At 36.9% G+C, this 17,471-nt stretch overlaps 1 protein-coding gene across 1 annotated transcript in view; it reads left to right on the plus strand.

Annotated features, from left to right (window-relative positions):
- DNAI4 (dynein axonemal intermediate chain 4) overlaps window positions 1–17,471 on the plus strand; it is an 85,296-nt gene that overhangs the window by 10,142 nt on the left and 57,683 nt on the right. The window contains 1 exon segment of the mRNA XM_053894214.1: window positions 9,508–9,685. Coding sequence (XP_053750189.1) covers window positions 9,508–9,685 — 178 coding nt within the window.

The following is a 17,471-nucleotide window of genomic DNA, read 5'->3' on the forward strand; positions in this document are numbered from 1 at the left end:
GCTAATTCATAAGATACATAAGTAAAAGATGCATTATGTTGTATAAGTCCTATGGAGAAAAGTAAAGCAAGGGGATATGAAATATTTAAGAGGAGGAGTATTTGACATTTTAGATAGAGGAGCCAGGGAAGGTCACACTAAGAAGGTGATTTTAAGTAAAGACCTTCGAAGAAAGGATGCTAAACATGTTTATTTATTGGGAAAAGCGTTTCAGGTAAAGAGGATAGCAAGGACAAAGGCTCTGATAAGGAAATACGCCTGCCAATATCAAGGATGCCAGTGTGACGAGAGTAAAGTATACAAGGGAGAGAATATTGAACATAAAGTCAGAGACCTAACTGGATGCATGTAGGACTTTTTAGGTCATAGTGAGGTCTTAGGCCTTTACTCTGAATGAGATGGTAAATAAATGGAGGGTTTTAAGTAGAGCAGTGACATGATCTAATTTGTGTTTTAAGGGATCACTCTGGTTGCCATGTGGTGAATGGACTTCAAGGGACTGATGTTAAGCAAGAAGATGAGTTAGAAGGCTACTGCAACAATCCAAGAGAGATAGGATAGTTATTTGTACCAGGATGGTGGCAACAAGGAAGATAACAAAATGGTTGAATTTGGGATATATTTTGAAGTTTTTCACCTGAGCAACTGAAAGAATCACATTATCTTTGACAAAAAGGGAGGGAGACTGCAAGAGAAGTAGGTTTGTTGGACAGGGTGAGGGCGAGATTGTCAGAAGCTCAATTTTGGACATGCTAATTTTGAGTCTGAGATGTCAAGTAAGGAGATGGGTATATAGGTCTAGGGTTCAGAGGATATAGGTACAGTTAGAGATATATATTTGGGAGTCATTATCATATAGATGGTTTATAAATCATGCATTGGATGAGTTCACCTAGGCTATGAGTATAGACAGAAATAGGAAGAGCCCAAGGATGAACACTGCAGAAAAAGTAGAAGGAAAACCGGATAAGGAAAGTGTCCTGCAATCCAAGTTAAAAAAAAAAAAAAAAAAAAAGTCAAAGAACAAAGAAGGAGCAGTGTAAATTCTGCTGGAAAGTAAGATGAGAACATTGGCATTAATATTGTGGAAGTGAGTGGACCTCAGTAAGAGTTCTTTTGGTGGAATGATAAGGGCTAAAACCTGACTGGATCAGGTTCAAGAGAGTATAAACGGAGGGATATTAGAAACCAAAAGTATAGGGGTGCCTGGGTGGGTCAGTCAGTTGAGCTTCCCACTCTTGATCTCAGCTTGGGACATGGTCCCGGGGTTGTGGGATCAAGCCCTGCATCAGGCTCTGCACAGAGTGTGGAGGCTGCTTAAGATTCTCTCTCCTTCTGCCCCTCTCCCCTACTCACACGTGCTCTGTGTCTCTCTCTCTCAAATAAATGAATACATTAATTAATTAATTAATTAATTTATTAAAAAAAGAGAAACAATAAGTACAGATTGTTCTTTCAAAGGAGTTGCTATAATTAAAGGAAAGATGAATGAATGGTAACTGGAGAGGTAGATGGAATCAAGAGAAATTTTTTTTTTTTTAATGTTTATTTATTTTTGAGACAGAGAGAGACAGAGCATGAACAGGGGAGGAGCAGAGAGAGAGGGAGACAGCATGAACAGGGGAGGAGCAGAGAGAGAGGGAGACACAGAATCTGAAACAGGCTCCAGGCTCTGAGCTGTCAGCACAGAGCCCGACGCGGGGCTCGAACTCACGGACCGTGAGATCATGACCTGAGCCGAAGTCAGACGCTTAACCGACCGAGCCACCCAGGTGCCCCAAGAGAAATTTTTTAAGATAAGAAAACAATAGCATGTTTACATGCTGAAAGGAATAATCCAATAGACTGACAAAAGTTTATGATGCATGAGAGAATTACTAGAGCAATGTCCTTGAATAGGCAGGAAGAAATGGAATTTAGTACAGGAGTAGAGAAATTGTCCTAAGCTGGAATCATGGGTAATTTGTCCAGAGTAGGAAGAGAAAAATAGAGAATGTAGACATAGATATAGACAGGTGCATAGTTGTGACCGTGACAATATTTGAAAGTTACCTGATTAGCTCATTTTTCTCATTTAATAAGCTGAAAGTAAAGATGGGAGAGGAAATCTTGATATTCAAGGAGAGAGAAGTATGAAATAGTGACCTCAGAAGGTGTACTAAAAAGTGAACCAAAAAAAAGATGCAGTATGATTGCTGGCACATTAAGGGCACACTTTTTTTTTTTTTCCATCTGGAAGTACTTTATTTTTTTAATTTTATTGTTTTTAATTTACATCCAAATTAGTTAGCATATAGTGGAACAATGATTTCAGGAGTAGATTCCTTAATGCTCCTTACCCATTTAGCCCATCCCCCCTCCCACAACCCCTCCAGTAACCCTCTGTTTGTTGTCTGTATTTAAGAGTCTCTTATATTTTGTCCCCCTCCCTGTTTTTCTGTTATTTTTGTTTCCCTTCCCTTATGTTCATCTGTCTTATCTCTTAAAGTCCTCATATAAGTGAAGTCATATGATACTTGTCTTTCTCTGGCTAATTTTACTTACCATAATACCCTCCAGTTCCATCCACGTAGTTGCAAATGTCAAGATTTCATTCTTCTTAATCGCCAAGTAATACTCCATATATATACCACATCTCTATCCATTCATCCATCGATGGACATTTGGGCTCTTTCCATACTTTGGCTATTGTTGATAGTGCTGCTATAAACATGGGGGTGCATGTGTCCCTTCAAAACAGCACACCTGTATCCCTTGGATAAATGCCTCGTAGTATAATTGCTGGGTCGTAGGGTAGTTCTATTTTTAGTTTTTTGAGGAACCTCCATACTGTTTTCCAGAGTGGCTACACCAGCTTGCATTCCCACCAACAATGCAAAAGAGACCCTCTTTCTCTGCATCCTCGCCAACATCTGTTGTTGCCTGAGTTGTTAATGTTAGCCATTCTGACAGGTGTGAGGTGATATCTCATTGTGGTTTTTATTTGTATTTCCCTGATGAGTGATATTGAGCATTTTTTCACATGTCAGTTGGCCATCTGTATGTCTTCTTTGGAGAAGTGTCTATTCATGTCTTTTGCCCATTTCTTCATTCGATTATTTGTTTTTTGGGTTTGAGTTTGATAAGTTCTTTATAGATTTTGGATACTAACTCTTTATCTGATATGTCGTTTGCAAATATCTTCTCCCATTCTGCCGGTTGCCTTTTAGTTTTGCTGATTGTTTCCTTCGCTGTGCAGAAGATTTTATTTTGATGGGGTCCCAGTAGTTCACTTTTGCTTTTGTTTCCCTTGCCTCTGGAGATGTATTGAGTAAGAAGTTGCTGTGGCTGAGATCAAAGAGGTTTTTGCCTGCTTTCTCCTCGAGGATTTTGATGGCTCCCTGTCTTACATTTAGGTCTTTCATCCATTTTGAGTTTATTTTTGTGTGTGGTGTAAGAAAGTGGTCCAGATTCATTCTTCTGCATGTTGCTGTCCAGTTTTCTCGGCACCACTTGCTGAAGAGACTGTCTTTATTCTGTTGGATATTCTTTCCTGATTTGTCAAAGATTAGTTGGCCATACGTTTGTGGGTCCATTTCTGGGTTCTCTATTCTGTTCCATTGATCTGAGTGTCTGTTCTTGTGCCAGTACCATACTGTCTTGATGATTACAGCTTTGTAGTATAGCTTGAAGTCCAGGATTGTGATGCCTCCTGCTTTGGTTTTCTTTTTCAAGATTGCTTTGGGTATTCGGGGTCTTTTCTGGTTCCATACAAATTTTAGGATTATTTGTTCTAGCTCTGTGAAGAATTCTGGTGTTATTTTGATAGGGATTGCATTGAATATGTAGCTTGCTTTGGGTAGTATTGACATTTTAACAATATTTGTTCTTCCTATCCAGGATCATGTAATCTTTTTCCATTTTTTTGTGTCTTCTTCAATTTCTTTCATAAGCTTTCTATAGTTTTCAGTGTATAGATTTTTCACTTCTTTCATTAGATTTATTCCTAGGTATTTTATGGTTTTTTGTGCAACTGTAAATGGGATCGACTCCTTGATTTCTCTTTCTGTTGTTTCATTGTTGGTGAATAGAATGCACCGATTTCTGTGCATTGATTTTATATCTGGTAACTTTGCTGAATTCATGATTCAGTTCTAGCAGTTTTTTGGTGGAATCTTTTGGCTTTTCCATATAGAGTATCATGTTATCTGCAAAGAGTGAAAGTTTGACCTCCTCCTGGCGGATTTGGATGCCTTTTATTTCTTTGTGTTGTCTGATTGCAGAGGCTAAGACTTCCAATACTATGTTGAATAACAGTGGTGAGAGTGGACATCCCTGTCTTGTTCCTGACCTTAGGGGGAAAGCTCTGTTTTTCCCCATTGAGGATGATATTAGCGTTGGGTGTCTCATGTGTGGCTTTTATGATCTCAAGGTATGATCCTTCTATCACTACTTTCTTGAGTGTTTTTATCAAGAAAGCATGCTGTATTTTGTCAAATACTTTCTCTGCATCTATTGAGAGGATCATATGGTTCTTGTGCTTTTATTGATGTGATGAATCATGTTAATTGTTTTGTGGATATTGAGCTAGCCCTGCATCCCAGGTATAAATCCCACTTGGTCGTGGTGAATAATTTTTTTAATGTATTGTTTGATCGGTTGGCTAATATCTTATTGAGGATTTTTGCATCCATGTTTGTCCGGGAAATTGGTCTATAGTTCTTTTTTTTAGTGGGGTCTCTGTCTAGTTTTGGAATCGAGGTAATCCTGGCCTTGAAAGAGTTTGGAAGTTTTCCTTCCATTTCTATTTTTTGGAACAGCTTCAAGAGAATAGGTGTTAACTCTTCCTTAAATGTTTGGTAGAATTCCCCTGGAAAGCCATCTGGCCCTGGACTCTTGGTTTTTGGGAGATTTTTAATTACTAATTCAATTTCTTTACTGGTTATAGGTCTGTTCAAATTTTCTATTTATTCCTGTTTCAGTTTTGGTAATGTATATGTTTCTAGGAATTTGTCAATTTCTTTCAGATTGCCAATTTTATTGGCATATAATTGCTCATAATATTCTCTTATTATTGTTTTTATTTCTGTGTTGGTTGTGATCTCTCCTCTTTCATTCTTGATTTTATTTATTTGGGTCCTTTCCTTTTTCTTTTTGATCAAACTGGCTAGTGGTTTAGCAATTTTTAATTCTTTCAAAGAACCAGCTTCTGTTTTCATTGATCTGTTCTACTGGGTTTTTTTTGTTTGTTTATTTCGATAGCATTAATTTCTGCTCTAATCTTTATTATTTCCTGTCTTCTGCTGGTTTTGGGTTTTATTTGCTGTTCTTTTTCCAGCTCTTTAAGGCTGGAAAGGTTGTGTATCTGAGAGCTTTCTTTCTTCTTTAGGAAGCCCTGGATTGCTATGTACTTTCCTCTTATGACTGTCTTTGCTGCTCCCAGTGGTTTTGGGTTGTGGTGTTATCATTTTCATTGGCTTCCATATACTTTTTAACTTTAAGGACACACTTTAAAGCAAAAATCCATAAAGTGAGACCTGGCATCATACTTGGATGTTTTTTCTCCAGCTTCTTTTAGCTGTACAGGTTCAATTAAAACATAGTGTATTAAAGAAAATTAGAGGTATAGGAAGGTCAACAGATCAGGAAGTGATTGCCATTGAAAAAAATAGTTTATTACTCATAGTGTCCAAGAGGAGAGGGCAGGCAATGCTACAGGGGGCTACATGGGGAAGCAGTGTGGTTAGCCACCAGGCAGAGGGAAAGGGAGAAACTGTGGGCCCATCTCTGTTGTGCTTTTGGTGGGAAGGTAGAGTGAGACATGGTGAACAGGCTTAAGCTGGACTAGTTTGAATCATTTCAGTGGGATCTGGAACCTAGGGACCATCCCAAGTTGTCTGGTACCTGGCTATAGGGTGATTAGGGAAGATATATAGTGGCCCACAGTGTGAGAGCCTGATAAGAGAGATGGTTGGGGATAGACTGGTTCGCATTGGAAAATTGTACCCCTGGGAGGGGAAGGAGTGACAAGGAGTCGGGAAACCAAGGTACAGTAACTTGAGCATATCAGTTTGTCCAGAACAAGACATATTGGGCCTATACATTTATGGCAAATGATAAAACATCAGGTTTACCCGAAGCTAGAAACATGGTTGATACACAGGTGCAAGGCTCAACATAAGAAGATGATTGGAATGGATCATAGTTTTGGTTTTGCCAGCAAATACAGTGAATTTAAAAAAGGAAAAGGAAAAGGAAGATGAGAATGTAAGTAAAGATTATAACACAGGCATACCTCATTTTATTGCACTTCACTGTATGGCACTTTGTTGATACTGTGTACTTTACAGATTGAAGGTTTCTGGCAACCCTGTGTTGAGCTTGTCTTACTGGAGCCATTTGTCAAACAACATTTGCTCACTTTTTGGCACTGTGTCACATTTCAGTAATTCTTACAATATTTCAAACTTTTTTATTATTGTATTTCTTATCATGAACCATATCCATGATTATTACTCACTGAAAGCTCAGATGATAGTTAACATTTTTAGCAATAAAGTATTTTTTTAAAATTTTTCAATGTTTATTTTTTTTTTGAGAGAGAGTGAGAGAGTGCAAGCAGCGTAGGGGCAGAGAGAGAGGGAGACACGGAATCTGAAGCAGGCTCCAAGCTCTGAGCTGTCAGCACAGAGCCTGACGTGGGGCTCGAACTCACAAACCATGAGATCATGACCAGAGCCGAAGTCAGAAGCTTAAATGACTGAGCCACCCAGGCACCCCTGCAATAAAGTATTTTTTAATTAAGATATGTATGTTGTGTTCTTAGACATAATAGTATTGCACATTTAATAGACTATAGTGTAAACATAACTTTTATATGCACTAAGAAACCAAAAAAATTCATTTTACTCACTTTATTGTGATACTTGCTTTATTATGGTAGCCTGGAACTGAACCTGCAATATCTCCGAGGTATGCCTATAATTAATTATGGCTTATATTTATTAACTGTAAGCTCAGGAGAGAAAGAGATTGCATGAGAGAGATGGGGAAGGGAGTAAACATGGTAGATAGAATCAAGGACTCTAAGGTGACAATGGAGTTGAAGGGAGTTGAATAGAGTTGTTTGAATTTGGGTATTCAGAGGGTGTATAAGCTGGAAAAAAAGGAAGTGATAGTTGACCTTGCCCTTAGCAACGGGATGACCATGTATGACCATGGGAATAAGTAGCTGACATAGCAAGGAGGGCTAGATCATGTATGTGAGAAGGCTTCAAGTTATAAGAGGCCATAACATTAAAAGGATTACCTTCATGGATATTGAAATACTCAAGAATTATGCCAGAAGTAATATTTGAGAGAGAGTCAGTAATTTAGGATATAAAATCTTCAGGGGATGGAAGAAAGGAGGTAGTAGTGGTAATGATAGACTTCCATAAGGAAGTGGAATAGAAGTAGTCATTGAAACTATGGATGTTGGTAAATTTACTCAGGGATATTGTGTGTGTGTGTGTGTGTGTGTGTGTGTGTGTGTGTGTGTGTGTATAGAGAGAGAACAAACTAATAACTGGGGTTTGAGCTTAAGTGTAATCTTTAAAAGAGGAAACTAATAAAGGAGAAATAAAATGGGAGGACTAGCTTTTGTAAGGATAGGGCAAAAGGTCAAAGAAAAAGAAAATCCAAGTTGAACATAATGGTAAAAGAGTTATTCAATTAGTGAGTTGTAGATTCTGGATTAAATAGAGAGAGACGAGAAACCTAAAAGGTACAAATTAGTCCAAAATGGAAGGGTCAGGTGGTTAGAGGTCCCAAGGAGGTTGAAAAATAAGAGACAGTGATGTCCCAGAAGAGGGAAGAGTTAACTGTCAGATGCTACAAAGATAAGTACTGAAAAGAGTCCCTTGGATTTGACAAGTTGAAGCACTAGGGGATTGTAATGAAAGTAATCTCTATGCGGTAGGCCAGGAGAGGTGGAACTAGATTGCAGTGAATTTTGGAGCCAATAAGGAATAAGGAAGTAGACAGTATTATTTACTAATATTTGAAGAGTTAGACTATGAAAGGAAGCGTAGATAAAGTAACAGAGGAAGACACAGCTAAAGGAAGGATTTTTTAGTTGGGGGGATGAATGGAGCATAATTATATGTTCAAGGGGAAAAGAGGAAATAATATGTAGTGGATAAGGAATTATTGATGTACAATAGTCCCTGAGAAAGTAGTAATAGACAGATTTCAGAGCACAAGAAGAAAGATTAGCCTTAGATAAGAATGGCAACTCTTTTACCAAAAGAAGAAAGAAAGAAAGATGCGTTTAGGTGAGTTTGTAGGATATGGAAGAAGAATATAAGACAATGGAGAAATAATTTAAGGAGCTTTTAACCAGATTGTTTGTTCTTATTTTCTTAGAGATGTTGAAGATAAAGTCATTTAGACATTGAAGGAGGGAGGATAGAGTAAAATACTTTAAGACAATGTAAATTTGAAATATTGCATGAATTCATTGCAGGAATTCATTTATTTAAAAAATACTTCTTTAGAGACCACGATATCCTGAGTACTGTCGTGGGTTCTAGGAATATAACAATTAACAAGACAAAGATCTTACCCTGAAGATGCTAACATTCTGGTAAGGGAGTGGACAACAACAAAGTGGCAAGTAGTAATAAATGCTATGAAGAAAAATAAAACATGAAAAGTGGATTGATTGTCATTTAAAAATATTTCATTCTTGTCTGATCTTTTATGATTTGAAAAGTAAAATTATTGTTTAAAATGTTTTCTTTGGAAACCTATTTCCTTTTTATAATCTGAGAGAAGATCATCTTTGTTTAATAGAAGAAATCCGTAATACAGAGTACTAGAACAAAGGAATGATAAGGTAGGTTTTTGTGTTAAGGAATTTGCAGAGTATAGAAAAGTGAAATCATATCTTTTTTTTTTTTTTTCCTCCAGGATACATTTTGATGTTATCTTCTTATTAAAGATTATTATGTAATTGTTCAGGCAGAAACACAATATTCTTCCCAGTTTTTACTCCTCATGCTTCATTCTGCCTATGCAACTGCCCTATACACTCACTTATGCTTCCTATGTGCCAGAGACTTCCTAACTATAATATACAAATTAATCCATTTAATCCTCATAATAATCTGTGAATAGGGTACTGTTAATATCCCCATATTACAGATAAGGAAACTGAGACCAGAAAAATCACTGTAGACTTTGGATCAGACTACCTAGGTTCAGATTTCAACTCTCATAGGAATAGTTCCCTTTAAGCCTCTCTGATTTTAGATAAAATGATATTTATAACAACCTCTTAAGGATTATGAGAAAAAAAGTGATACAATGCATGTAAACATTCTAGAACTATGCTTATACATATTGAACTCTCAAGTAGCTATTATTCTTTCTTGTACCTATGTTCAGATTGTTTCCATGTTTCTAAATGAAAGTCTGATTTTTATTGTTGGTTAATTTTCCTTCAATCATGAATCCTTCGTGTTATGTTATCTTTTCTTGATATAGGAGCACTGGCCCACAGCCAAAGAAGTCTATTAGTTTTATCAGCACAGTAAAAGGAACCCAAACAAAAGGATATAGTGGTGCAAACCAAAGCAGAATGGCTCTGTCAAAAACCTTGACAATTGCACCTGAGATAAAAGCAGAAAAAATGAGTATTTCCACCCCAAGGACAGTCATACAGGTAATATTCTTTAGAATTCTGAGTTTATTTGAAAATGGCATCATAAAGAACTTGACTGAAATGTTAAAAGTAGAAAATATCCTGCTTTGAAGTAATGAACTCACTTCTAATATTGATACATTGATTTTGTTAGAGTCTTTGCCACATGACATATCTTACAGTGTAACATTGGCTGTTGGCTTCTATAATTCATTACTGGTAATAGAAACATTAGGGTGGAGTGAGGAAAGTCTACTCATGACCTTAAGAACTAGTTGATTATGGTGTTAATAATAGCTAACCTAGCTATAATATAGGTAGTAAAGCTAACATCCATTCTTCTTGGTAATGTACTCTAGCAAATATAAATTATCACAAATTGGTTATCTCATTAGAAAATGTTTAACTAAAAGGCACTTGGGTGGCTTAGTTGGTTAAGCCTAGGACTTCAGCTCAGGTCATGATCTCATAAGTTCATAAGTTTGGTTCATAAGTTTGAGCCCCATGTCAGGCTCTGTGCTGACAGCTCAGGGCCTGGAGCCTCCTTTGGATCCTGGATCCTCCCTCTCTGCCCCTCCCCTGCTCATGCCCTGGCGCTGTCTCTCTCTCTCTCTATCTCTCTCTCTCTCTCTCTCTCTCTCTCTCTTTCTGTTTCTCTCCCTCAAAAATGAATAAATGTTAAAAAAAAAATAAGAAGAAAACATTTAAGAATTGAATTTTTTTTTTTTTTAATTTTTTGTTTTCAACGTTTTTTATTTATTTTTGGGACAGAGAGAGACAGAGCATGAACGGGGGAGGGGCAGAGAGAGAGGGAGACACAGAATCAGAAACAGGCTCCAGGCTCCGAGCCATCAGCCCAGAGCCTGACGCGGGGCTCGAACTCACGGACCGCGAGATCGTGACCTGGCTGAAGTCGGACGCTTAACCGACTGCGCCACCCAGGCGCCCCAAGAATTGAATTTTTAAAACTTTTAATCAAAGTATAATATATATACAGAAAAGTATGTAATATATAAATCTGAATGGGCTAGGCAATGATTTTTTTAGATATGACCGAAAAAACACAGTCCATTAAAGATAAAATTGGTAGGGGCGCCTGGGTGGCTCAGTTGGTTAAGTGTCCGACTTCGGCTCAGGTCACGATCTCGCGGTCCGTGAGTTTGAGCCCCGCGTCGGGCTCTGGGCTGATGGCTCAGAGCCTGGAGCCTGCTTCTGATTCTGTGTCTCCCTCTCTCTCTGCCCCTCCCCCGTTCATGCTCTGTCTCTCTCTGTCCCAAAAATAAAATAAAACGTTAAAAAAAAATTTTTTTTTAAATAAAAAAAAATTAAAAAAAAGATAAAATTGGTAAATTGGACTCTATCAAAATTAAAGCTTCTGATCTTTGAAAGAATGCTAAAAGGATGGAAAAAGAAACCATACAATGGGAAAAATTATTTATAAAGTAAACATCTGATATAGTACTTATAACCAAAATATATAAACAATTCTCAAAACAATATTAAGACAACCTCATATTTAAAATGAACAAAACATTTGAGCAAATACTTCAACAAAGTACATATACAGATAGCAAAGGAGCACATCAAATGACAATCTGCATTAGTCATTAGGAAATGCAGATTGAAACTATGAGATACTGTTGTACACCTATTAGAATAGCTAAAATTAAAAGACTGATCATACCAAATGTGGGCAAGTATGTGGAGGAGCAATTCTCATACACTGCTAGTAGGAATGAAAAATGAAAAACCATTTGGCACTTTATTCAATGCTAAATATATACCTACTATATCATCCAGCCATTCCACATCTAGGTATCTACTCAAGAGAAAAGAAAGTATCAGTTTGTATAAAAACTATACACAAATGTTTATAGCAGCTTTGCTTATAATAGCCACACAATGGAAATAAGCTTATATAATTTTAACAAATGGATACTATATTATCTCAGGCTGTCATAACAAAGTATTATAGACTGGATGGCTTATAAACAAAGAAATTTATGTCTCACAGTTCTGGGGCTGGAAGCCCAAGATTAGAACGCCAGCATGGTTGGGTTCTAGTGAGGACCTTCTTCCAGGTTGCAGACTGCTAAATTTTCAAGTTATCCTCAGTATATTCTCAGTGTATTACATGGTGGAAAGTGATTTAGCTAGCTCTGGCCTCTTTTCAGAAGGGTACTAATTCCATTCATGAGGTCCCAACCTTCATGACCTAATTACCTTTCAGAGGTTCTACCTTCCAATACCATCACATTGGGATTAGGAGACCAATATGAATTTGGGGTGTATACAAACATTAAGTCCATAACAATGATATATTATTATATATACATTATATGTATTATGTGTATATTATACATACATATATACAATACATACGTATTATATAGTATTACGATACGTAAAAGCCCATCTCAGGGGCTCAGATCATGACCAGGGCTGAAATCAAGTCAGATACTTAACCAACTGAGCCACACAGGTGCCCCCAAATAAATAAATAAACATTTTTTTAAAAAGTACTTAGAACTAGGGGTGCCTGGGTGGCTCAGTCGGTTAAGCGTCCGACTTCGGCTCAGGTCACGATCTCATGGTCCTTGAGTTCGAGCCCCGCATCCGGCTCTGGGCTGATGGCTCAGAGCCTGGAGCCTGCTTCCGATTCTGTGCCTCCCTCTCTCTCTGCCCCTCCTCCGTTCATGCTCTGTCTCTCTCTGTCTCAAAAATAAATAAACGTTAAAAAAAAATTTAAAAAAAAAGTACTTAGAACTAATAAATTCAGCAAGTTGTAGGATGGAAAATTAACACACAAAAATTAGTCGTGTGTCTATACACTAGCAATGAATAATCCAAAAAAATTAAGAAAAAAGATTTCCATTTACAGCATATCAAAAATAATAAAAATACTTAGGAAGAAACTTAACTAAGAAAGTGAAAAATGTACACCGATAACTACAAAAATTGCTAAAATAAATGAAAGGAGATGATAAATGGGAAAACATCCCTTGTTTATACATTGGAATATTTCTTAAGATGTCAATACCACCCAAAACAAGATACAGATTCAATGCAATCCCTCTCAAATCCTCAATGATATTTTTTTGTGGAAATAAAAAATCTATTTTAAAACTCATATGGAATATTAAGAGACCCCGAATTGCCAAAACAATCTTAAAACAGAACCACAAAGTTGGAGGTCTCACACCTCCTGATTTCAAAACTTACTATGAAACTGTAGTAATCAATGTAGTGTAGTACTAGCATAAAGACAGACACATAAACCAATAGAAAACAACAGAGGACCCCTACAAATATGTTCAAATGACTTTCAGCAAGGATGCCAATTCTGTGCAATGGGGAAAGGACAGTCTCTTCAACAAAGATGTTAGGAAAATTAGATATCTACATGCAAAAGAATGATGTAGGACTCTTATATACAAAAATAACAAAACGTATCAAGCTCTTATAGCTACAACACTAAAATTCTTAGAAGAAAGCATAGGGAAAAACTTTTTGAGACTGGTTTGGCAATGATTTCTTAGATAGAATACCAAAAGCATATACAGCAAAAGAAAAAAATGGATATAATGAACTACATCAAACATTAGAAACCTTTGCATCATAGGACACAACACAATGAAAAGCAACCTATGGGGGGCACCTGGGTGGCTCAGTCGGTTGAGCGGCCGACTTCGGCTCAGGTCATGATCTTGCGGTCCGTGAGTTCGAGCCCCACGTCGGGCTCTGGGCTGACAGCCTGGAGCCTGTTTCGGATTCTGTGTCTCCCTCTCTCTGACCCTCCCCCGTTCATGCTCTGTCTCTCTCTGTCTGAAAAATAAATAAACGTTAAAAAAAAAAAAAAAGAAAAGCAACCTATGGGATGAGGAAAATATATTTGAAAATCTGATAAGGGGTTAATACTCAGAATATACAAAGGACTCCTACAACTCAACAACAAATAAGTGGCCCAATTAAAAAATAGACAAAGTACTTGATACTTTTCAAAAGAAGATCTACAAATAGCCAACAGCACTTGAAAAAATGCTCAACATCACTAATCATTAGGAAACTGCAGATCAAAACCACAATAAGATATCACCTAAGGCTCATTACCATGGCTAAAAAAAAAAAAAAAATGGAAAAGAACAAATGTTGGTGAATATACTGAGAATTTGGAAACTGTGCACTGTTGACAGAAATGTGTAATGGTGTAGTTGCTATGGAAAGCAGTGTTGTGATTCCTCAAAAAATTAAAAATAGACCTATCAGGGGCACCTGGTAGCTCAGTAGGTTGAGTATCTGACTCTTGATTATAACTTAGGTCATGATCCCAAGGTTGTGGGATTGAGCCCATATCAGGCTCTGTGCTGAGTTTGAAGTCTGCTTGAGATGTTCTCTCTCCTCCTTCTAGTTCCTCCCTCCCTCTCAAAAAATTAGAAAATAAAAATACCAATAAATAAAAAATATATGTATAGAATTACCATATGATCCAGTAATTCCACTTCCTGGTCTATATCCAAAAGAATTGAAAGTAGAAGCTTGAACAGATACTTGTACACCTATATTCATAGCAGCATTATTCACAATAGCTAAAAGGTGGAAGCAACCCAAGTTTCTATCAGCAGATGATGAATAAACAAAATTTGATACACACACACACACACACACACACACACACAGGAAAATTTTTAGCTTCAAAAAGAAATGAAATTCCAACACATGCTAGGGTATAGATGATCCTTGAATATATTATGTTAATTGAAATAAGCCAGTAACAAAGGGGCAGATACTGTGTGATTCCTCTTATATGAGATACCTAGAGTAGTCAAATTCAGAGGCAGAAAGAATAAGGCTACTGGGCGGAGCATTTTCAATATCAAACATTGACCTCAGAAAATAGTCCCTGAAAGCAGCCACAATTTGATTGGATTAGAGAATTTGTGCCCCAGGGCACTGAAAACAATAGAACAGTCAACTGGCAGTTAGTGAAGTTTAACAGCTGAGTGTGGACGGGGTGAGAGTAGTAGAAAGGGGGCTCCTGGGTGGCTCAGTCTGTTGGGAATTTGACTCTTGATTTTGGCTCAGGTTATGACCCCAGGGTTGTGGAATTGAGCCCTGTGTCATGCTCTGTGCTAAACATGGAGTCTTCTTGATATTTTCTCTCTCTCTCTCTCTCTCTCTCTCAACCCCCCCTCCCTCCTCCCTTACCCCTTTGTCCCTCTCCCCTTCCTCTAAAAATAAAAAATAAATCTTTAAAAAAAGAAGTATAGTAGAGAGCCCTAATAGTACCTTTGTCACTCCAGGATGGTTTGGGGCATACCCAAAGCTATTTGTCCCTGAGAGGCACAATTAACATTGTGTGGGGGTAAGTGGGGTTGGGGGGGGGGTGCATACTAGTCCTTCAGCTGCATTAGCAAAGTACCACAAACTATATGACTTAAAACAATAGAAATTCATTGTCTCATAGTTCTGGAGGACAGAAATCTGAAATCAACGTGTTAGCATGAACATGCACTCTCTGAATACGATAAGAACGGATCTGTTTCCCTTCTAGTTCTGGTAGTCATAGAAATTTCTTGGTTGGTGGATCTATCACTCCAATCCTCTGTCTTCATATTGTGTTCTCCCCGTGTGTTTTCATAATGTCTTACCTCTATGTATATCTGTGTCAAAATTTTCCCTTTTTATAAAGACATCAGTCATACTGGATTAGGGCTTACCCTAATGATCTCATCTTAACTTGCTTAAGTCTGCAAAAACCCTATTTTCACAATCTGAGGTACTGGGGGTTAAGACTTCAACATGCCTTTGTGGGGCGACACAGTTCAACCCATTATGGGGAAATAAATCGCACTAAAATAATCCAGGTAATCACTAAACAAATGAACAAGCAAATAGCAATAACAAGTTTTAGAAAGGAAGGAGATATCAGTACCCAGAGAAAAATATGACCCATATTTAAGAAAAAAATACAGGCAATTGAAACTGGGGGAAGAACCAGATGTCACATTTAACAAAAAGAGATTTAAAAGAAATCACTATAAATGTCTTCATAGAACCAAAGAAACCATGAATAAAGAAGTAAAAGAAGGTCTGATGACCATCACATCCAATAGAAAATATCAATAAAGAGGCTCAACCTCACTGATCAACAGGGAAATACAAATAAAAACTACAATGAGATATCACCTCACACCTGTCAGAATGGCTAAAATCAACAACAAAAGAAACAACTCTTTTTGGCAAGGATGTGGAGAAAGGGCAACCCTCTTGCACTGTTGGTAGGAATGCAAACTGGTATAGCCACTCTAGAAAACAGTATGGAGATTCCTCAAAAAGTTAAAAATAGAGCTTCCCTACAGTCCAGCAATTGCACTGCTAGGTATTTACCCAAAGAACACAAAAATACTAATTCAGAGGGATACATGTACCCAGATGTTTATAGCAGCATTATCTACAATAGCTAAATTACGGAAACAGCCCAAGTGTCCATTGATTGATGAATGGATAAGGAAGATGTGAGGTATATGTGTGTGTGTGTGTATAAATATATTCATATATATATATGAATTCATACATATTCATATTCATATATATGAATTCATATGAATTCATATATATATATATATGAATATTACTCAGAAATTACTCAGCCGTAAAAAAAAAAAAAAATAATGAAATCTTGCCATTTGCAATGACATGGTTGGAGCTAGAGAGTATTATGCTAAGTGAAATAAGTCCAGTCAGAGAAAGACAAATACCATATGATTTCACCTGTGAAATTTATGAAACAAAACAAATGACTAAAGGAGGAAAAAAAAGAGAGGGGGGCAAACCAAGAAAGAGTCTCTGAACTATGGAAAACAAACTGATGGTTATCAGAAGGGAGGTGGGTGGGGGAGAGGTTAAATAGGTGATGGGGATTAAGGAGTGTACTTGTAATGAGCACCAGGTATTGTATGGAAGTATTGAATCACTATATTGCACACCTAAAGCTAATATTACACTGTATGTTAACTAACTGGAATTTAAGTAACTTTTTAAAACTGTTGTATATTCAAAAGTTCCTAAGAAAATTGATTTTAAAAGTTCTCATCATAACAAAAAAAAAATTTTGTAACTATGTGATGGACGTTAAGTAAACTTATTATTGTAATCATTTTGCAATATACGTATATCAAATCATTATGTTGTACCCTAAAACGATTCTATCTTATGTAACAATTATATCTCAATTAAAAATAAATAAATAAACTAAAATACTGTTTCTGGGTTGCACCAAAAAGGAATTATAAAAACCAAATGGAAATTCTGGAGTTGAGAAAAAAGTACATTAATCAAAATTTTAAAAATTCACTAGAGAAACTAAATAATAGATTTTAACTGTCCGAAGGAAGAATTAGCAAACTTGAGGATAGATCAATAGAGATTACGCAAGCCAAAAACAGAGTGGAAAAAAGAATGAAGAAAAATGAATGGATCCTCTGAGAGGGTAATACCAACCAAAAGCAACAGAATTCAGATTCTTCTCAAATACACATGGAACATTTTCCAGTTTAGCCCCTATGTTAGGCCACAGAATGAGTGTTAATTAATTGATAAGAAATGAAATCATATCAAGTATCTTTTCCAGCCACAGTATTAGAAAACTAGACGTTAATTACACAAAGAAAACTGGAATGTTCAACAATATGTGGAGACTAAACAACTTGCTAGTGAATAACTAATGGGTCATAGAAGAAATCAAAAGAGAAATCAAAAAATACCATGAGATGGATGAAAGTGGGAATATACCAACATTTGTGGGATG

The sequence above is a fragment of the Panthera pardus genome, unplaced genomic scaffold (assembly GCF_024362965.1).
Source record: "Panthera pardus isolate Hobbes unplaced genomic scaffold, ASM2436296v1 HiC_scaffold_11, whole genome shotgun sequence".
NCBI lineage: Eukaryota > Metazoa > Chordata > Mammalia > Carnivora > Felidae > Panthera > Panthera pardus.